The sequence below is a fragment of the Pelophylax lessonae genome (assembly GCF_965119305.1).
Source record: "Pelophylax lessonae genome assembly, chromosome: 2".
NCBI lineage: Eukaryota > Metazoa > Chordata > Amphibia > Anura > Ranidae > Pelophylax > Pelophylax lessonae.
Window position 1 is genome coordinate 630,910,855 of NC_138769.1, and position 23,296 is coordinate 630,934,150.

At 42.0% G+C, this 23,296-nt stretch overlaps 1 protein-coding gene across 1 annotated transcript in view; it reads right to left on the minus strand.

Moving 5' to 3' along the window:
- The window catches only part of FLT3 (fms related receptor tyrosine kinase 3), a gene marked incomplete at its 3' end in the record, with an annotated part of 140,654 nt that extends 127,444 nt beyond the window's left edge, over nt 1–13,210 (minus strand). Inside the window, 1 exon segment of the mRNA XM_082248175.1 lies at nt 13,128–13,210. Coding sequence (XP_082104301.1) covers nt 13,128–13,179 — 52 coding nt within the window. The 5' untranslated portion in view covers nt 13,180–13,210.
- Nucleotides 13,211–23,296: the final 10,086 nt, after the last annotated feature.

Consider the following 23,296-nt stretch of genomic DNA (forward strand, 5'->3'; position numbering starts at 1 on the left):
AATGGGGTCATTTAGTGGGCTTTTTCATTGTGCTGGTGCTCCAGGGCCTTCAAAAGTGTAATAGGTGGTTGAGAAATGAAAAGTGTATTTTATGCTCCGAGAACGCCTGGAGGTGCTACTTCAATGTTGGACCTCTGTATGTGGCCTGGCTGTAAAAAAGTCTCACACATGTGGTATCGCCATACTCAGGAGGAGTAGCAGAATGTATTTTGGGGTGTCATTTTTGCTATGTACATGCTATGTGTTGGAAATATCTTATAAATTGACAACTTTGTGTAAAAAAAATGCGTTTTCATTTTTTTTCCACATTTTCCGAAAGATTCTGGAAAAAAATGACATGTTCAAAAGACTCATTATGCCTCATAGATTATACATTGGGGTGTTTGCTTTCCAAAATGGGGTCATTTAGTGGGCTTTTTCATTGTGCTGGTGCTCCAGGGCCTTCAAAAGTGTAATAGGTGGTTGAGAAATGAAAAGTGTTTTGGGGTGTAGTTGTAAGTATGCATATGCCATGTGAGAGAAATAACCTGTTGAATATGACAATTTTGTAAAAAAAAAAAAAAAAAAAAAAAATTTAATTTTGCAAAGAATTGTGGGAAAAAATGACAACTTCAAAAAACTCATCATGCCTCTTATTAAATACATTGGAATGTCTACTTTCAAAAAAGGGGTCATTTGGGGGTCATTTGTACTTTCCTGGCTTGTTAGGGTCTCAAGAAGTGAGATAGGCTGTCAGTACATTAGGCGTGATCAATTTTCAATGATTAGCACCATAACTTGTAGACTCTCTAACTTTCAAGCAGACCAAATAATGTACACTTATTTGGGTTATTTTTACCAAAGATATGTAGAAGTATACATTTTGGCCAAAATTTATGAAGAAAAATTACTAATTTGCAAAATTTTATAACAGAAACTAAAAAAAAAATGTTTTTTTCTTAAATTTGCGGTCTTTTTTCATTTATAGCGCACAAAATAAAAAGCCCAGCGGTGAATAAATACCATCAAAAGAAAGCTCTATTTCTATGAAAAAAGGACGAAAAATTTATATGGGTTGAGTGTTGCATGACCGCGCAATTGTCATTCAAAGTGTGAGAGCACTGAAAGCTAAAAATTGGTCTGGATGGGAAGGGGGTTTAAGTGCAAAGTAGGCAAGTGGTTAATAAATCCACCTCATAGTGTTGATGTTTACTAGAATATGCCAGCCTAGTAAATTAGTATTTACTATTGCATTCTTTAAGTGGTTTGTTATACAAGGTACATTAAATATGTTGTCATTTATATGATGCAACCAATATTCTCTGTTTCACTGTTTTGGTTGCGAAATTAGTACTCTTTGCAGTTATTGCATTCATTTTGGTACTATGAAAATGAAGGGGAAATCCCTCTTACTAATTTCTTTCTGTTCTGTGTGTGAGTGTGAACCCTTGGGGAAAAACTTTTTTTCCTATTGCACGCTTTGTTGATCATATCATTTATGATATGTTGTTGCACAGTTGATAGTATAGTGTAATGTGTGCTATGTGGTACAGGAATGCAATAGGATTCTTCTTAATGATGGAAAGGTATTTGAAGTGGCTCTAAAAGAGGTTTTGTATCCTAATGCATTCTTATTAAGATAAAAAAAACCTTTTGTGTGCAGCAGCCCCCCTAATACTTATCTGAGCTCCCTCTCCAGCAATGTTGCACTAGAGCCACAAAGACCAGGGACTCTCCCTTATGATTGGCTGTCATACAGCAGTGGGCGCCATTGGCTCCCGTTGCTGTCCACCAAAGTCAGTGAGCCAATGAGAAGAGAGAGGAGGCAGGGTCAGGCAGCTCTGTGTCTGAATGGATGCACAGAGCAGCGGCTCGGCTCGGGTGCCCCCATAGCATGCTGTCTCGAGGGAGGGGTCAGTATTGTCTGGGAGGGCTGTGTAAAGAATGGCTGGCCACTGGACAGAATTATGGATTCTTTTTCAGGTTAAACATACCCCATATATAGTTTTCAACCATCTAATTAAAGTATAACTAAAGGCAAAACTTTTTTTTACAGTTTTGGATAGAGTAGAGATAGATTAAAACTCCTATCAGTTTTTTTATCGCTGTCTCTGCCCCCAATAAGGAGATTCAACCTCTGTATTTATCCTTTTTATTATTATCATTGAAAGTAAAAGTAAAAGAAAATCCCCAAATTTTAAGTTGTCCCAGAAAAGTAATAGAGGTGAAAAGTTCCAATGGGGTCACTAGTTCTGGTGACCTGGTGTCCCCAAGGAGTTTCCTCAATTTGCAGGGATTTCCTCTCACTTCCTGTTTGGCTATGGGACAGGAAGTGAAGGGAAATCTCCACAATGGGACATCGGTTGCAAAAACAAATCTGACAGCATTTACTACCCTCCCTTACTCTATCCAAAATGAAAAAAAAATGCCTATAATTCTACTTTAATTCTTTAACATATTTTTGATTTTGCAGCATGTAGCAAAGTCTGTGTACTTTTAAGTATTCTTCCCACTTTGCAGCCCTCCATAATGTGACTGGCAATAGGAAATATTTCTGTTAGTGTCTTCTCACTGCTCAGCTTACCTACAGCCAGTGCAATGCTTTTTCTGTGATAATACAAAAACAGAAGGGGCAGGAAAAACTAAGCTCATACTGAAGATATGTGTTCCACGCAGAAGTGCCTGTCTAAGTATGTCTGTAGCACCCTCCTAGATAAGTGCTAGAATTCGTTAGATTTAGTGCTGGCTCACTGTGTTCAGTGGAACTGTGGGTATTTTTGTTAGGTAAATTTAGCTTGCCTCACTGTAACCAGTGTGGCTGAATTTGCTGTGTTAGGCAAATCTAGCTGTGCTCACTCCACTAACCAGTGCAGCTGATTAATATGGTCAGCTCTATGTTCTCAGCTGCTGCTAGTCTGTTTCCTTCCCTTTCCTTTCCAGAGAGCTGTATAATTGTCTAGGACATAGGTGTGGAGCTATGCAGATGTCAGTAAGAATATTTATGTAGCCCTAGCCAATCCCAGCGAGCAGGGCCCTGAAGGCTACTGGGAGTCTGCATAAATACTCTAAGAGACTGAGCTCTGGGTCTTTTCCTGCAGAGGATCAGTCCAACCTGGATGGCTACTGCCCTCCAGGGCAACACTGCCATGTGCTTGCTGTTCGTGATGTCTCAGGGGGGCGACCAGAAGGCCTGGATTCTGAAGCCAGGGAGAGCTGACTGAGGGACTGTCTCCTGAAGATCTAGTCTGGTATCACTTGGAAGTTGGAAGGAGGCAACCAACTGTCCCTGGACATTTTGTCAGTACAGATTGCTATGAGAGATCTTAAAGACATTTGGGCTGCTGCCATCCTCTTGCGCTAGAGAGTCAGCTGGGTTTTTGTCTAAAGGGGGCATCAGCCGTGTTCTGAAGAGCTAAGTCTATCTGATTCTGTGTGAAGGGACTCTGCTCTTGTGATTCTAAAGAAAGGAGTTTGAATTCACCAGGTTTCCACTACAAAGCCAAGTCTTAAAGAGGAAGTAAACCCTCCTCTGACACTTTTACCTATAGGTAAGCCTATGATAAGACTTACCTATAGGTACTGTAAATATCTCCTAAACATGCACCGTTTAGGAGATATTTACCTTAGATGCAGCCAGTGACGTCACTGGCGCATGCGCTCTGAAGGAACGGCCGCTGGTGCCGTTTCTTCAGAGACCCGTGCCGTGACCGTCGGCTCCCGCGCGCGTGCGTGGGAGTGACCTCACCACGGCTCTGGCCAATCAGATGGCCGGATGCCGCGATCCCGGAAGACGGGCGACTGGACATGTCGCCCGTCATAGAGGTGAGCGGACGGCACGGCGGGGGCTCGTTCTAAGGTAAGTATTTCATAATGAGCTAGTATGCGATGCATACTAGCTCATTATGTTTTTCTCTTTCAGCTTGTAAAAAAAAAAAAAATAAGTGAACTGAGTTTACAACCTCTTTCAGTCTGTTATAAGCTAGGACTTCTGTTTCAGCTGTTCAGAAAGGAGTCTATTGTCCTCAATTCTGTACATAGTTCTGCTTTTTGGAGTATCTCACTCAATTCTGTCAACCTTATCCAGGTTCTCTAAAAAAATTAAAAAATAAAAAAAAGAACACCCCTAGACTGGTTATTGAGATAATGTGTGGCTAAGATTGTGTGCCTGGCTGCGGGGCAATCCACTGGGGAAGAACCTGGGTTACATGACATAGGAGGTACAATTCATAAAACAACAAAAGGATAATGATTTTATTTTTTTAGCCAGGTGACTATAATTGTCAATCTCATTGGACTCAGGAGGATCAGGGCTGCTCTTTGCAATACCATCCCCCAGACGGTGTTGGTGCTGTACGTGGACCTCTCTCAAACACACCTAACCATATACTACACGTGTTTTAATATGAACAAAAATCATAGTTTTCTGTCCTGATTAATGGCTAGCAAATCACCACAGTTCACAAGTTCTTTAGGAATGGAAGCCTCTGCATCACATATAATGCTGCCCCATCTATAAAAAGACTTGCATTGTTCCTGCCATCAATGGCAAAAAGAAACTACAAACTGTTAAGCCGGCCATAGACTGTTTGAGTCCCTGCTGAACCAGCCTAGATTTGAACCATGTATTGTATAGACAGGCTGAATGTACCCAAATAAATAGACATGGACACATTTTTGGTTATTCCGAGATTCGGATTTATCCGAATCTCCAAATTATATATTCCTTTTTCTTATTCATTTTCTTCCAAATTCCAAATTTTCAGAATGTTTAGAATTCGGATCAGTCGAGAAATGATCGACCGATTCAAATTCTATGTGAAGAATTGCTGGTTGTTAAGCAGCGGGCCGGAAAGTCCCACTGACGGCTGAAATGTAAAAGAAAACAATGCAGGCAATACAAAAATGTTAAAAACAATGGCGTGGGGTTCCCCCCCTAATCCATACCAGGCCCTTGGGGTCATATGAATTGGAAGAGAAATCCCACGCCAAAATTTTAAAAAAAAAAAGGTGTGGGGTCCTCACTTTAGGTGAAACAATAAGGATGAAAAAATCCTTTAATATAGTGCTTGGGGGGTCCCAGTAGTCTGCCTATAAAGTGGCGCATATGTACCAGGTTCAGAACCTGCTGCAGCTAAAATTCTACTTCTAAAAAAAAAAAAAAGTCATATTAAATTTAAATTGATTCGCAGTTGCAATTGCCGGCCCAGGTACGTAAAAAAAAGAAAGAAAAAACTGGTATAGGCCCCCCACAAAATCCATACCAGACCCTTATCTAAGCATGCAGCCTGGCAGACCAGGAAAGGGGGGGGGGGGAGCGAGCGCTGAACCATACCAGGCCACATGCCCTCAACATGGGGAGGTGTGGGTGCTTTGGGGTCCCTTGTTAAAGGAGGCTTAGAGATTCCGATAAGCCCCCACCCACAGCCCAGGGTTGTGGGAAAGAGGCCCTTGTCTACATCAACATGGGGACAAGGTGCTTTTGCCCCAAAGCACCCCCCCCCATGTTGAGGGCATGTGGCCTGGTATGGTTCATGAGGGGAATGCTTGCTCGCCCCCCCCCCCTTTTTCTGGCCTGGTGGGCTAGATGCTTGGATAAGGGCCTGGTATATATTGGAGGGGACACCACACTGGTTTGTTTCAGAATTTTCTATTGCTGGCATTATGTTGTTTACATTTCATCTGTCAGTGGGAAAGCCCACTGACAGCTGAGGAGTCATTGGTTGTTAAGGAGGTGGTGGCCGGCTTCCCGGCCCAGTGCTTAACAACCAGATATTCTTCACACAGACTCCAAACGGGTCGGTCATTTCTCCACTGATCCGGATTTGAATCGTTTTAAAAGTTTGGATTTTGCAAATTTGATCTCAAAATTGATCTCAGATGCATCCTGTTTCCACTGATCATCTTTAAGATGTTTCTACAACTTGATTGGAGTCCATCTGTGGTAAATTCAGTTGATTGGACATGATTTGGAAAGGCGCACCTGTCTATTTATGTCCCACAGTTAACAATACATGTCAGAGCACATACAAAGCCATGAAGTCCAAGGAATTTGTCTGTAGACCTCCAAGACAGGATTGTTTTAAGGCACAGATTTGGGGAAGGGTACAGAAATAAATTCTGCAGCATTGAAGGTTCCAATGAGCACAGTTTCTTCCATCACCAGTAAATGGAAGAAGTTTGGAACCACCAGGACTTGTCCCAGAGCGGGTCGACCGGAAAAAACGGAGTGATCGGGGGTGAAGGGCCTTAGTCAGGAAGGTGACCAAGAACCCGATGATCACTTTTACAGAGCTTTAGTGTTTCTCCGTGGAGAGAGGAAAACCTTCCAGAAGAACAAGCATCTCTGCAGCACTCAACCAATCAGGCCTGTATGGAGTGGCCAGACAGAAGCCACTACTCAGTAAAGACAAAAGGCACATGAAGGACTCTCAGACCATGAGAAACAAAATTCCCTGGTTTGATGAAACAAAGATTAAACCCTTTGGCCTGAATGGCAAGTTTCATGTTTGGAGGAAACCAGGCACTGCTCATCACCTGGCCAATACCATCCCTACGGTGAAGCATGGTGGTGGCAGCATCATGCTGTGGGGATGTTTTTCAGTGGCAGGAACTGGGAGAAAGGTCAGGATCGAGGGAAAGATGAATGCAGCAATATACAGAGACATACTTGATGAAAACCTGCTCCAGAGCACTCTGGACCTCAGACTGGGGCAAAGGTTAATCTTCCAACAGGACAAGGACCCTAAGCACACAGCGAAGATAACAAAGGAGTGGCTATGGAACAACTTTGTGAATGTCCTTAAGTGGCCCAGCCAGAGCCCAGACTTGAACCCGATTGAACATCTCTGGAGAGATCTGAAAATGAGCACCGACGCTCGCCATCGAACCTGATGGAGCTTGAGAGGTCCTGCAAAGAAGATTGGGAGAAACTGCCCAAAAATAGGTGTGCCAAGCTTGTAGCATCATACTCAAAAAGACTTGAGGCAGTAATTCTAGTTAATAGATCAGTCAACTTGAGTACAAACACCCTGTCAGATTTTAAATGCGATTATTGCTAGTGGCTATTATAGCAGTAATCACTGACCCGGCGGGGCCAGCTCAACACACTCCTTCATCCTCGTGGTTGCAAGAAAGAAAAAGTTTTATATTACATTTTAAACAACACAATAAAATACCCTATTCAAGTGTTAAGCTGTCCTAAATAAACAAGTATAAGATAAGAGCTGGAGAGGAACAGGCCTGCAAAATAAGTAGCTTTCGACTTCCTCATATTGTATATCGGGCATGATCAAATACATGATATTTTCAGATTGAAAAGATTACCAATTAAAATCAGAAGTGGCTAAGAGGGAAGTTAAAAACCTCAGTTTGTGGATCTAACTACCAATACATAGCCTGTACTGAAACAATTTATTATTTCTTAAAATCTGTTTCTTTGGACTCCAAGATTCTTCACAGCTTTTTGCTCAGTTTAGGTGGACCTCCAGCAAAAATGTTTTTTCTTAGTTTAAAATGGAATTGGGAAGGGATGGAATCCACATCAGGTTTTTACTTTTCTCCAAGATGCAGTTTAAGATTTACCCTCCATTCCCTGTTGTGCTGATGATGTTTTATCATACAGGAATTGAGGGGAACTTTCCAACAACAACATAGATAAAAAAAATGCTTTTTATTACTCTCCTGTTGCAAATGTTGGTGAAACTGTTGTCAGTGGGACCGAAAGTGAGTGTACTGTAAATCTCTGTAACAGAGCCCCGAAATGCAGTAAAAAGCTGAAATGAGTTGTAATCTTTCACCACTCTATTCAACACTAGAATTGAAAATGTTGACTTGACATGCACTTTAGTTTCCCTAATAAAAGGCAGTCTATCATCAGCTAAAACTGTACTTGCTTATATGGCACTTCACAAATGGGATAGAGTAGCGTGCTTTCCTTGTGTCTATCCCTCTTCAAAATATGTCATAATGTTATACTTCGACACTTGTCTAGATACAGAGTAGTCTAGAGCAGAGGGCCCCAAACCCCAGGCCACGTAATGGTGCCAGTTCACGGCCTGTTAGGGACTGGGCTGCACGGCGGGGGGTGAGCGGTGAACGAGAGAGCGAATCTTGATTTTTATTTGCAGCTGCTCGCATTGGGTTGGCAGCTCTCTGCATAGCACATCTACGTGACAAGCGACCACCACTGGAAAGAAACCTGACTGCAGTCAATTGGCCAAGCAGCTGGATCCAATTTCCAAAGACTCTAACCGACATGTCAGTCTTGCAGCTGCAACAGGAGGAAACTGCCTTATTCAGGAGTCCACCAGTGTCTGCTCACACCTCCCCATTCCAAGGCATTCCCGCTGTGTTTTAAAGTCAATGCTCCCCTGCCTCTGCAAAATAGATGAAATTAAGGAGGACCTGCCTTATCCTGCAGTTCCTAATGGACCTCGGTACACACCAGAATCCTTATTTAAGTGACAAAAAGTAGAATGGAGAAGGATCTGGGTGTCCTAGTAGATGACACACTGAGCAACAGCATGCAATGTTAAGCCACGGCAAGCAAAGCCAGCAGACTATTAGCATGCATTAAAAAAGGGATTTACTCCAGAGATAAAATGATAATTCTACCACTTTATAAGACTCTGGTTCAGCCACATCTGGAGTATTCTGTCCAGTTCTAGTCACCAATCCTCAGAAAGGATATGCTGGAACTGGAGAGAGAGAAGGGCAACAAAATGAATAAGGGGACTGGAGGACATCAAATATGAGGAGCGTCTACAAGCGCTAAATGTATTCTTCCTGGAGAAGAGACGCTTGAGAGGAGATATGATAGCGATATACAAATATCTCAATGGTAATCCCTGTGTAGGTAGAAAACTATTCAGGGATTGTAAGAGGACACAGGCCCCCCCACAATGAGACATTAAGAGAAGCGGTTTAACCTTAGGCTGTGTAGGGGAGTTTTTCACAGTCAGAGCGGTAAGGATGTGGAAATATGTGGAAATCTCATCCACAAAAAGTGATGTCAACAGCAAGTATTGATAGTTTTAAAAGACTCTTGGATGTGTATCTTAGCAAACACAATATACAGGGATATGGGAAATTATTATCTACACGAACACACACCCACGCAGGTTGAACTGGATGGACTATTGTCTTTATTCAACCTTACCAACTATGTAACTATGTATGTAAATGTAAGCTTTTCGCCAACCAAAGACTTATGGGCTGACCAAATCTTTGCATCCAAGTAGACTAAATAACATTTCTATGATGTTATGGTAAACACCACCGCCAATGCGACAAGAGGAGGAGCCCAGGTGGCAACACTAGCAGCTGCAAATACAAATCAACCCATGACCACTCTATACCAGTTTTTAATGTGGGGGAAGGAGGAGGGTGTATGTCAATAGCAGTAGACATGAATGGCCCCTCTAAATACAGCCTGGGACATTAACTGTCACATGAGAGTGTTGGTGATTCCTTTGCAGAGAGGCATGGGAGTGCTGGTGGGGTGACATGCTCCCACTGATGCCACAGACTCCTTCCCATCCTTCAAGTATATGGTGCCTTCTGCAGCTGTAAAGGTGCTGGAGATGAGGGGAGGGAATTCTTTAGCAGAGGGTGGACAGTGGGGAATTACCAGCAATGTCATGTCAAACTCGAGTACAATTTAAGGATCGGGGGATTTTTGCTAAAAGTCGTTTTGTCCGGGGGCGGTGGGGGGGGGGGGGGAGTAATGTTCTTGGCGGTGGGAGGAATTATTGTTTGGGAAGCACATGTTCACAGTGCCGGTTCACACATACGCGATGCGGGAACCCTGCAAATCCACTGCTGGTTCCCGCATTGCACTCGGCTCACAGGCAGTTCACAATGCCATATGCGAATTGAGTGTCAATATAAAGTTAACGACACCCCTAGATCAGTTCCCATATCGCAGTACGAACTGTCAGTTAGGACAGGAATCAGATCGCAGAGGTGTGAACACCCATGCGATCAGATTCTGGTGCAGTCCAAAAAAAGGGTCCTGTGCGACTTTGGTCCGAATGCGATGCAAATTCAGCCATACAACCTGTATGGCTGAATTCGCAATGCACAGACATCGCATGTGATTTGCAGAGCAGTGCACTGCAAATCACATACGATGTCTAACATCACACATGTGTGAACCGGCACTCAGTCCCCTTTGAAAAAAGCACAGTATGTTGTAAGCTGCATACAAGAGTATCTTCTCTCCTCTATGGAACTGCTCCCAGCTCTACTGCCTGCAGGAACTACCAGCCTTCCTGGCTACTTGTCCACCAGCCCACCTGGCTCCTCTGAAGATTTCCAAGGGCAAGAGACAGGAAGGGTTAAGCACTGTCCTCCTGAAAGCTTGCTACATGTGGTAATATACTTCTAAAACACTTGTATTCGTTTGCAAAACTCTCAAATTAAAATTTAAAAATGGCGCCTAAAATACACAAATATTACAGAAATAAACCAGACTGTTCATAGCTGTGCATGGCTTCTATTACTGCGCAGACAACGTTATAGTTATAACAGATACAGGTTTTTTATCTGAACCTCCATTATCCTCACAAATTAAAGAAGGCCAAAGGAAGAAAAGAATAATACTTTAGATGATCGAGCTTGACATACAAAAGGTATGATTAGGCAAACAACTTTACCTATATGAAAAAGCACAGTCCTAAAAACATACTTTATTTGTAAGGCTGTCTGGTGCATGCAGACATACAGTATATAAATACTTGACAGTCACTGTTCAGGTATTAAGGCAGCTGTGGCTGTCAGATTACAATGGCGGGCAGTGTGGATTCCTCCATTCACACTATTTATTGTGGATTGGGGGAATTAAGTGATTTCTCTCATTCAGACCAAAGGAGCTAAACAGGTGAATTCTAACCTTAGAAAACCTTGTCTCATTGCAGCTGTTTTTATCTCACGGAGTCAGCATTGGATATGTCCTTATTGAGATTTTCCTGCCCCTCTGCACACACTGAACAATTGTGTTTAGAACCTCAGACGCAGATAGTTAAAGCCTAGCATACATGGTTCAAAGTTTAGTCATTTTTCGCTATTTTTTCAATCAACTTTTGTCGAAGAAGAAGAATTTTCATACGTTAAGTAACCACTTCAATTTCGATATGAGACTAGCATGCTACAAAAAATGGACGGTTATTCGTCCGATAATCTCATCTTGTGTACAGGGCTTAAGAAAAAAAAGATGGACCTTTCTTGAGACCTTTCTTGAGGCCAGATGTGACCCTTTGCTTGCTTTTATCCGGCTCTTGAGGCATTAGTCCTGCCATTGACACGAACAATCGGGCACTATTCTCCTACTGACACCAACTATTTCTCCCCCGAATACCAAAGATCGGTTATTGTTTACTCCCACTGGGCACATTCCGGCCCCTCTAAAGTCTGAAGGACAGTAAACTGGCCCTTTCTTTAGAAAGTTTGCAGACGCCTACTTTAGCTTACTGTTCTTGACTTAAAATGTTAAAATTTTTCTGATATGTCACAGCATAAAGTAAAATATTTTCTCAAGGAAGGTCCATCTTTTTTTAAGCCCTGTACACAAGATGAGATTATCGGACGAATAATCATCCGCTTTTTGTTGCATGCTAGTCTCATATTGAAATTGAAGTGATTACTTATTCTACGAAAATTCTCAAACGACAGAATACAACTTCGGAAGTGATGTAATGTGTTGAATTGTTTTGTAATGTATTCTTTCGTTTTCAAGCATGCAAAGTCTTGTTCTTATGATTCTTTTCGGAAAAGAAAACTGAACTATTTAAATGAAAATTGAATGTTGTGTTCATGTACGATAAAAAAATGTATAACCTGCACCTTCAGGTTTTGTCATCCTAAAAGTTGGAATTAGCTGTCAAAAGCGCTATACTAACGATCAGATAAATGGCTGATCGTTCGCTTTATGAAATTATACTTCCGATTTCCTGATTATGTGTACGGGTGAGCATTTCCTTAAGCTACCCATAGATAAATCGCTATTTGGCCGGTTCAGCAGGGATTGGCTGGTTTTCGATCCACGTAGGATTGTTCCAGTTCAACAGAAGTTGGTCTAATGATCAACTTCTGTTGAACGGGAGTATTGCAAAAAATGTTCTCCATCAACCAACTGCAGCCAATTGGCTGCAGCTTCTGAACAGTGTATTCTGACAGCAGAGGAGACCTGCTGTCAGAATACAATGATACATCAGGGACAATTCCTCCATCTACCTTGCTTGTGAGGATGGAGGAATTTCTTCATTTTATTTTCAATCACCCCGCTGGCTGGTCAAAAAAAAAAAACAATTGGTCTTTGGCAGGGCTTAGTCTGCTTTCCACCCAGTAATCAGACAGCAACAATACTCAGCATGCATGCACGTAAAATTAAAAAAATATATCCAATGATAATTACAATTTAAGCTTACAATGGTGGTAAAGGTGTCTGCTTGGGACATAGACATGCATGCTTAAAAGATAATTCTGTATTGATTCACTTCCTAGTATCTGAGCATATAAAACACAGTATCAACAATAAACACATTTAGGGCTTGTTCAAATATGCACCCGGGGAGCAGTAAAAGCAGGCAATTGAGGTGAGGTTTTACAACCCAAAACCACCCATCTAAATGAGGGCATGCAGCCGCTCTGGGACCAGTACTGCTGCTAAAGCTAATCCATTCCAGTAAATGAGACATTGCCAAAATCATCCTGCTCTGCATGCAGTTATGGCGCGGTAAGTTGTAATTTTCAGAGTCAAAACAGGTGGCGAAGAGGTGACATACTGCCTCCTCACTGCATGTCAAACGCCTTTTGAAAAACAATCTACTGCGGATTGCTTTTCAGAGGGGTAGCAAATGCTGCTGCACATGAGGATGAGCTGTTAGAAAAAAAATGTTTTCTGTTGATATCAACAAGAGGAAATTTTACCTAAAAAAGGATTGGACTAGCTGAATTTTAAATGTTACACTTTGTACTGTTAAGTTGTAGAACAAGGCTTTCCAAACTATGGTCTGTTGTGATAGTCGAGGAGTTATCAAAGGATCCTCTTCCCAGAATACATATAATACACTTCACCGAACGACATCGATTTCACATTGTACAATATATAACGTACCAACCACTATGCAAAATAAATAGACCTTTCCTACCTTGCAGCCAGGGGCTTGGCGTAGAAGCGTATGGGCCCCTCAGTTCTTGCATAATGTTCTCTCCTTCATAGACAATGCTGAAGTTGCAGCCTTTGTCACTTTGTTCTGTATTAGATAATTTAGCAGCTGCACACCTAGAGCCACCCCCTAAGAAACCACAGAACTTCTCTATTTTCTTAACTTGCTAGAGTCCTGGAAGATACCCGCCTCATATCATATGTGTGCTTCACTTTAGTTCAGCAATGCATTTACATAGATTGCTAACCTCAAGGGTCACCAGCTTTTATTAGCTTGAGAGCCACATTTAAATATACCAAGTGGTGGTGAGCCACACCGTTTGTGAAAGGTGAAAACTGTAGTAATATTGTGTATTCATTTTAAACTTTTTACTATAATTGTATAAGGCTGTGTGCTAGCGTAAAGCCAATGCTCTAGTTCAGTGGTTCTCAAACAAGGTTCCTCCAGAGGTTGCTAGGGGTTCCTTGAGCAATAAGCAATTTCTGCCTCTCAGATAAGTTTCCCTGACACCATTGATCTTTTTAGCTATCTGTAAGGGGGTAATTCTTCCCAATGTCCACAAGTGTAAGGAGCATTCTTTCCACTGACCATCACACTAATGTATCAAGAGTTGTAAATATAGTCATTTTTAGCAGGGGATCCCTGAGACCTGAAAATTATTTCAAGGGTTCCTCTACGTTTCAAAGGTTGAGAAAGGCTGCTCTAGTTACTATCTGTATTTTCTGCATGCCAGTTGGGTTGGAAACCATATAACCTGTCTGTTCCCACTCATTTCGGGGGAGAGTATTGGATTATGTAGGTGTGATCCTGGAAACATTTTTGACCGAAAGTGGTCATGATATTTATTTTAACAAACTATATAATGAATTCATTTTTTTATTAAAAGATTATATTTTATTGAAAAAATAATTCAGATTAGTGCAGAGTTCATTAGTAGGAACATACAGGAAATTATTAGTTAATCTTCTATATTTCCAAAGAGATAATAGCTTGGGTTACGCATAAACCCAGGACAAACATGGTAACTTCATACCAATTATAGATTCACTTAGAGTACAGTGGTTAAAGAGGAACTTTACCCATAACAGTTTGATAACAATTAAAACAGAACTTTACCCATAACAACTAGATAAAAAAAAAAAAAATGTTTTTTTTTTTTACTAAAGGCAAATCCACTGTGCACTACAAGTGCACTGATAGTGCACTTGGAAGTGCAGTCGCTGTAGATATGAGGTGGACATGCAAGAAAAATAAAAAACAGCATTTTTACTTACACATAATTGAATGATAAAAATCAGCAGAGCTTTTCCTCATTTCAGATCTTCCCCTTTAGATCTACAGTGACTGCACTTCAAGTGCAGAGTGCTAAAAGTGACGCAGGGTCCTGAGAGTGACACAGAGTGCTGAGAGTGGCACGGGGTACTGAGAGGGACGAACAGTGCTGAGAATGGTGCAGGGTGCTAATGGTGGCACAAGGTGCCGACTCTGTGGCTTAAATCAGAGCCTTTAGAGGCCGATCAGCTGACAGCTTTAGGATTTACTGTTGCTGAAGGCAGAAGAAAGCAACAGGAATGACACAGACTGTGCTGAGGAACACAGATTAGGGAGGGAGAAAAGAAAAGCAGGAGAGGTGACAGGGAAAATGTTACTGCCAGGGCAACACAAAAAAGTTAAACTGACAAGAACAGTGTCTTATCTTATCTTCCTGATTTTCTCTCCTTTCTCCTTCATGGGTAGCCTGTAAACGTCTGCCCTGTAAAGCTTCTGTCAGCCTTTCTCTCTGTCTGAGCCAAGACATACAATAAATGCTGGAAATGTACATATTTTAATTGAAGAAAGTGACATATCATTTTTGAGACCAAGCAGAGGGGGAGAGTTTCCAATAAGGAAGTGACTGCTCTGGACTTCAAAATGGCCGTCTCCAGCAAAAAAAACAGGAGCAGAGCTGGAGGAAATTTACAGCACACACTAACTTTGGTAGCATAACAATTAATGTGGAATGTATGTTCTTTTTAGAAAGAAAATTAAAGTGGAACTTTAGTCAGAAAATAGGTCCTGCTAGATCACTTCAGGTTGGCCTCTTTTGCAGGTATAGCTATGTAAAACATTACAAATAGGTGTATATTTTTTTTAAAAAACAGTAATACACAGTCTCACCCTGTTCTGCACATGCTCAGTTCTCCATTTTTGGGCACTGCTGAATTTGTAGAGGCCGATCTGCTGACAGTCTTAAAGCCGAATTAAACCCTCCTATCCTTTACAGCCAAGGAAGCTGCTTCTGTTTGATCCGCAACTGCCATAGCGCTGCACATGTGATAATTTATGACACCAGCCATTTGTTGGTTTGACAATTTCATTGAGGACACAAGCAAATGTGACAGTTATGCAATCCTGATGTAACTGTTTTTTGAAAATGTTAAATTAAAGGGTATAGTTCCACTTCATGATTTACTTCTGTTCAGGGGCATTGGGATTCAACAAAATGGCAGCCTCCAGTAAGAAGAAACAGGGGCAATTTACAGCACATACTAATTTTGGAAGCATAATTATTATTGTGGAATGTACTGTATGTTCCTTGCTAAAGAACATTGGGGTTAATTTACTAAAGGCAAATCCACAGTGTACTACAATAGTCTATACAGTTCAACCTGTGAAGGTGTCTGTGTGTCAATGTCGATAATTATTTCCCTTATCCCTGTATGTTGTGTTCTTTAAGCTACACGTCCAAGGGTCTTTTAGAATATCAATACTTATCGCTGACGCCAATTGTGGAAGAGAGTTTACCACTTCTCCTCCAATCTCATTGTGTGGCCTTGTGTCCTCTTACATTCCCTGAGACTGAATCGTTTTTTTTCCTATGCTGGAATCACCATTGAGGTACAAACCCTTTTTCAAAAAAGTTGGGACACTGTACAAATTGTGAATAAAAACAAAATGCAATGATGTGGAAGTTTCAAATTTCAATATTTTATTCAGAATACAACATAGATGACATATCAAATGTTTAAACTGAGAAAATTTATAATTTTAAGGGAAAAAGAAGTTGATTTTAAATTTCATGGCATCAACACATCTCAAAAAAGCTAGGACAAGGCCATGTTTACCACTGTGTGGCATCCCCTCTTCTTTTTATAACAGTCTGTAAATGTCTGGGGACTGAGGAAAACAAGTTGCTCAAGTTTAGGAATATTGTCCCATTCTTGTCTAATACAGGCTTCTAGTTGCTCAACTGTCTTAGGTCTTCTTTATCGCATTTTCCTCTTTATGATGCACCAAATGTTTTCTATGGGTGAAAGATCTGGACTGCAGGCTGGCCATTTCAGTACCCGGATCCTTCTTCTACGCAGCCATGATGTTGTAATTGATGCAGTATGTGGTCTGGCATTTTCATGTTGGAAAATGCAAGGTCTTCCCTGAAAGAGACAACGTCTGGATGGGAGCATATGTTGTTCTAGAACTTGGATATACCTTTCAGCATTGATGGTGCCTTTCCAGGTGTGTAAGCTGCCCATTCCACACGCACTCATGCCATCCCATACCATCAGAGATGCAGGCTTCTGAACTGAGCGCTGATAACAACTTGGGTTGTCCTTGTTCTCTTTAGTCCAGGTGACATGGCGTCCCAGTTTTCCAAAATATTTTGATTCGTCTGACCACAGAACAGTTTTCTACTTTGCCACAGTCCATTTTAAATGAGCCTTGGGCCAGAGAAAATGCCTGCGCTTCTGGATCATGTTTAGATATGGCTTCGTTTCTGGCCTATAGAGTTTTAGCACGTGGCACGGTGGATTGTGTTCACCAACAATGTTTTCTGGAAGTATTCCTGATCCAATGTTGTGATTTCCATTACAGTAGCATTCCTGTATGTGATGCAGTGCCGTCTAAGGGCTCGAAGATCACGGGCAAGCAGTATGGTTTTCCGGCCTTGACCCTTACGCACAGAGATTGTTCCAGATTCTCTGAATCTTTGGATGATATTATGCACTGTAGATGATAATAACTTCAAACTCTTTGCAATTTTTCTCTGAGAAACTCCTTTCTGATATTGCTCCACTATTTTTCACCGCAGCAATGGGGGAATTGGTGATCCTCTGCCCATCTTGACTTCTGAGAGACACTGCCACACTGAGAGACTCTTTTTATACCCAATCATGTTGACAATAACTAATAAGTTACAAATTGGTCCTCCAGCAGTGCCTTATATGTACATTTAACTTTACCTGTCCCAACTTTTTTAGAATGTGTAGCTCTCATGAAATCCAAAATGAGCCAATATTTGTCATGACAATTTAAAATGTCTCACTTTCAATATTTGATATGTTAACTATATTATATTGTGAATAAAATATAAGTTTATGAGATTTGTAAATTAGTCCATTCCTTTTTTTACTCACAATTTGTGCAGTGTCCCAACTTTTTTGGAATTGGGTTTGTATTTGTAAATCGCTATCATGTCCCCTCTCAAGCGTCTCTTCTTCGGCGAGCATAGATTTAGTGCTTGTAGTCATTCCTCATAATTGAGGTCCTCCAACTCCCTTATTAATTTAATTTCCCTTCCTTGGACTCTCTCCAGCTCCAGCACATCCCTTCTGAGGACTGGTGACCAGAACTGGACAGAATACTTCAAATGTGGCTTAACCAGAGTTTTTTAACCACTTAAGCCCCGGAGGATTTTCCTGCTAAAAGACCAGGGGGTATTTTGCGATTCGGCACTGCGTGACTTTAACGGACAATTGCGCGGCCGTGCGACGCTGTACCTAAACGAATTTGGCGTCCTTTTTTTCCCACAAACAGAGCTTTCTTTTGGTGGTATTTGATCACCTGTGCGATTTTTTGATCACGCGCTATAAACAAAAAAAGAGCGACAATTTTGCAAAAATAGCAATATTTTTCACATTTTTTTATATGAAATTCCCCCCCAAAAAAATGTAAAAATCAAAATTTTTTAACATTTTCGGCCAATTTGTTTTATCCTACCTATGTTTGGTAAAAAAAATCGCAAAAAGCGTATTTTTATTGGTTTGCGCAAAAGTTATCGCGTTTACTAACAAAGGGAAAGATTTTTGTAATTTTTGTTGTTTTTTTTTTAACGCGTAATGGCGGCAATCTGCGATTTTTTTTGCGGTACTGCGACATTGTGGCGGACAGATCGGACCCTTGACTGACATTTTTGACACTTTTGGGGTTACCAGTGACATTTCTACAGTAATCAGTGCTATACATATGCACTGTTACTGTAAAAATACACTGGTAGTGAAGGGGTTAACTTTATTTGGGAGGGAGGGGCTGTGTGTGTCCCTAGGGGTGTGCTTTCTACTGTGATTGGCTGTGGCTTGAGCTGTAAGGACACTGATCAACGGATCTACATAGTAGATCCGTGTGATCAGTGTCTTTACAGCGAGGAGAATGACAGGTGGCTTGTTTACACAATCTGCCTGCCTTTCTCCCTCTCCCCCGACGATCGCCGAGTGACCGGCAGACATCGGGTCCGCTGGTCACATGCGCGGGGGGGTCCGTGACCGCGCGGGAGCGCGCCTCCGCGGGCACGCGCTCGCTCCCCAGACCCTCCCAGGCTAGTGACGTTAATTAACGTCACTCTGCCTGGCAGGGGCTGACCGCCGCAGTAAATCTACTTGCGGCGGTCGGCAAGCGGTTAAAGTGTCAGGATTATAGTTTTTTTTTCTGGAGTATATCCCCTTTTTATGCATGCTAATATTCTGCCGGCTTTGGTAGCTGCAGCTTAATATTGCATGCTATTGCTCAGTCTGTCTTCTACTAGGACCCCCAGATCTTTCTCCATCCTTGATTCCCCCAGAGGTTCTCCGTCTAGTGAGTAGATTGCATTTATGTTTTTAGCCCCCATTGCCTTAGATTTCTCTACATTAAACCTCATCCGCCATGTAGTTGCCCATTCCATTATCTTAGTCTGTTCTTTCCGTAAAATGTCTATATCCTGATGTGAATTAATTGCCCTGCTTATTTTCTGTTGCCTGCAAAAACTAAGATTGAGTTATTTATCTCATCCTCTATATCATTTATGAATAAATTAAACAGAATTGGTCCGAATACAGAGCCTTGGGGTACCCCACTTACCACTCCAGATCAGTTCAAACCAGAGAGAGCATATTCTCATGTACCTTTTAATGTACACAGTAAAATTCCATTGTGGTGACAAGATACCCTCATGTTCTGCTAGTTGGACAAAAAGAGATAGTAATAGAAAGAGAAGTGCAGGAAGAGAAGAGGAAAGGAGGGGCATTACGTTCACAGTATTGATTTAGTCCTCACCATGGGGTAGCATTTTCTAAAAGAGTACCTTCACATTTTTTGAGGAAAAAACACTTTTCCCTCTGGGTGATCCATGTACATTGTATGGATTTTAACAAACTTTGTTCTAATGAGGTAGGCAGCAGGGTATGTGACCCTTTAGAAGTGAGTAGAAGTGAGTAATTGTGACTTGTATCTTAGTGCAGACTTCTGGGAAAATCACAGATTAAAAAGGAAAGGTATTTTTTAATAACTTTCCATTACAATTTATATTTAGTTTTTGTCACAATTGTATGTGCTCTATATTTTTTTAACCTTGAGATTGGAGTTACCTTTTAAATTAGTACATAAATGTTTTTAGAGACCTCATCTTTCAAAGAATTCCTCATACCTGTTGTATAGAGCTGTGCTCAATTCCTACATCCTTTTCAGAAACTATATTTCAGCTACCCATGCACATATGGATAGTGGCGTAGTAGATTTCCATTATCTGGGGAAGACCAATCTGGTGGCTTTTAGTGTGGAAGTCCAGTCTAGATCTAAATAAACTTAAACAAGAACTCTAGATTTTCCTCCCCAAAACAACATGCATTGTGCATGTAAATTAATCACAACCCCTATATCAGTGTGTGTGTGATCTTCTACTTTAGGGCTCTTTCACACAGGCGGACCATTCAGATCCGCCTGTCCGTTTTTTTGGCGGATCTGAACGGTCCCCCCATGCATCCCTATGGGGCATCGGATGTCAGCGGAGACATGTCCGCTGACATCCGATCCGATCCGTCAAATCTGGACGGATGGAAACCCTATTTTCCCATTCGTCCAGCGGATCGGATGGGATCGGATAACGGACCGACGGTCCCCATAGAGATGCATGGGGAACTGACAGCTGTCTCCGCACACAGCGCGGAGACACAGCTGTCATCCTCCTGCTCATCGGGGGATCGGCGGATCGATCTCCCGCTGAGAAAAACTGACGTAAGCTTTGACATTAAACCTAGAAGCTGATTGGTTACTATGCACAGCTGCACTAGATTATGTGTGCACCAGTTTTAGTAAATCTCCCCAGAAGTCTTTAAGTCCCCTTTCACACTATCCGTCCGTCGGACAGATTCCGTTTTTCTCAGCGGGGGATCGAGCCGCCGATCATCAGCTGAGCAGCAGGAGGACAGCTGTGTCTCCGCGCTGTATGCGGAGACACAGCTGTCAGTTCCCCATGCATCTCTATGGGGGAAATCGGATGGGAACGGACCGTCAGTCTGTTCTCATCTGATCCCATCCAAACCGATCCGCTGGATGGATGGAAAATAGGGTTTCCATCCGTCCAGATTTGACGGAACGGATGTCAGCGGACATGTCTCAGCTGACATCCAATCCCCCATAGAGATGCATGGGGGGACCGTTCAGATCCGCCAAAAAAACATACAGGCGGATCTGAACGGTCCGCCTGTGTGAAAGGGGCCTAAGGCAAGAATCATGCTGCACCAGTACCAAAGTAGCACATGTAGTATGTACCTTTTCAAAAATGAGTTGCACCTGTGCTGCATTGATGTGAATGGGCAACAAAGAGAATAATGTGTTTTCCACTCTTGTGTTGTACTGCGTGACACCAGCTGCATCAGAAATCGCAGTATTTCTATTATGAACGTAGGCCTAAACTTTCCATGGTGATTGGAATGTCAGTGTTGGTGCTATGGTTATATAAATACTAGGGTAACTTCCTGACACTCATCGGACTTGTAGAATTTAGGGAAGCAACAAAATGTCTTCAACATTACAGTACAAGTCTGTGGAATGTGACCAATTACTAATAGTTATACTATGATCTGAATAGAAGGGAACCTTCACAGATGCTAGGAAAAAAACTGATTTGGCTTTGCATCCACTTTATTTTCCACTGAAAGCATGTCTGGCTCTGAACTGGGTAGTATACCTGTCAGTGACAAGAGCAGCTAGCCATCACACTGTAGGAAGCTGTCAGCCCCTCCTCCACCCAACAAAAATAATTGGACGTAAGGGCCCATTTAAACTGGTGCATTTTAACAAGCGTGTCCCAATGCACTAAACTGTACGTATCATGGTTCCCATAATATAGAGTCTGTTCCCATCTCAGTGCTACAGCACGTCTTGAAAAATTCAAAATGCCCATTTTTATCTATTTTCATGCAAAGAGAGGCCCATAGAAGGAAATTAAATTGTCACAACACGTATAACATGTTTTGATACATTGGCAACAAGTAGTAACAAGCCTAAGCCCTAGTTCACAGCAGTGCGGCTTTGAAGTCGTGCTACTTGGGGTTTTGAAGTCGCGCTACTTCAGTGTGTCTTCAAAATGCGATTTCATGTGTGGCTAACAGATGTCGATGCAAGTCTCATTGAAATCGCACAGAAATAGTGCAGAAACCTTTTGCAAAGTCGCTGCAACTTGAGTGGCAGCGATTTGAATGGTTCCATTGCCACAAATAGGGTGTGAACTTTAAACTGTCAAGTCACACTGGTGTGAACCAGGAGTCAATGGCTGTTAAACCTAAATTATGGCCAAAGATTATTTTTGGCCACTTTGCACAGTAAAAATAAATGACCACTACTGAAATGTGCCCCATCTCTGGCTGCTGCAGCATTTGTTACATATTCGTTACATATCTTACTTTTATTTGGAGAGAAAGACACAGTAGCAGAGATTAGTAAATAAACATAGTAACATTTATTTGGAAACAATCCACACCTACATCATGGTAGGAGAAATACAGTTAATGATATTAAAATGGATGTAAAGCCCATTTATGAAATTTGACCTGGGCACATACTGTATATCTGTAGTCTGTACTTATCTCTCTCCAAAGCCCTAAGTCCTGTGTTTTTCTACTGTTATGTTTCTCTGTTATCAGCATGATAACTTCTGACAAGCTTGTGTCAGGGTGGGTGCATAGAGATAGATTAGCAGAGAGCTTGTCTATTCACAGCACAGCTCTGCATGTTTCTTCCTTCCTCTGCCTATGTGGAGGGGGGTGTGCCTTTCCTCCAATCAGCTGTCGCCCAGTGTAAGCCTAGACTTCACAACCAGTGCTGGAACAGGAAGAAAACATTCTAATGCGATGTTCACTTTCTAAACAATGTAGAAAGCTGAAGACAGCAGATATACAAATAAAACTTAGGCAGAGAGATTTGTTTCCTCTGTGTATCATCTGGAGCTGTTCACTTCACTGGGTATATGTAAGACTCCGTTCACATTATGTCGGATCCGACTTCGTGGCGACCTGTGAAGTCGCGTGCAGCGCGACTTCGGCACGACTTGCACGGACTTCATAAAATGAATGTCTATGCAAGTCGCTCCAGGTCGCCCCGAAGTAGTACAGGACCCTTTTTCTAAGTCGGAGCGATTTGTATCGCTCCTATTAGAACGGCTCCTGTAGCAGTCAATGGACCACGACGGTGCACGACTTGTCAGGCTGAACAAGTCGCCTGACAAGTCGTGCTAGTGTGAATGGAGACTTAGGGCCCTTTCACACGGGCGTTCCTCATGTCCGTATATCATCCTATTTTTTTGCGGATGATATACGGACATAATGTATGTCAATGGCATTGCGGATGTCAGCGGATGACCATAAGCTGAGATCCGATTTTCGTCCTTTCAGCTCTGTTCCGTTTTTTGGAACGGAACAGAACCCTATTTTTCTTCCTTTTAAAAAAGGGAACGGATGCAAAATCGGATGTCAGCGGTGTCATCCGCTGACATCCGCAATGCCCATAGACATACATTATGTCCGTATATCATCCGCAAACGGATGGGATGATATGCGGACATACGGAGCGGATGACACAAGTGTCATTCGCTCCGTGATAAAAAAAAAAAGTGCCAGGGCGGATCGCAATGCGGTCCGCTC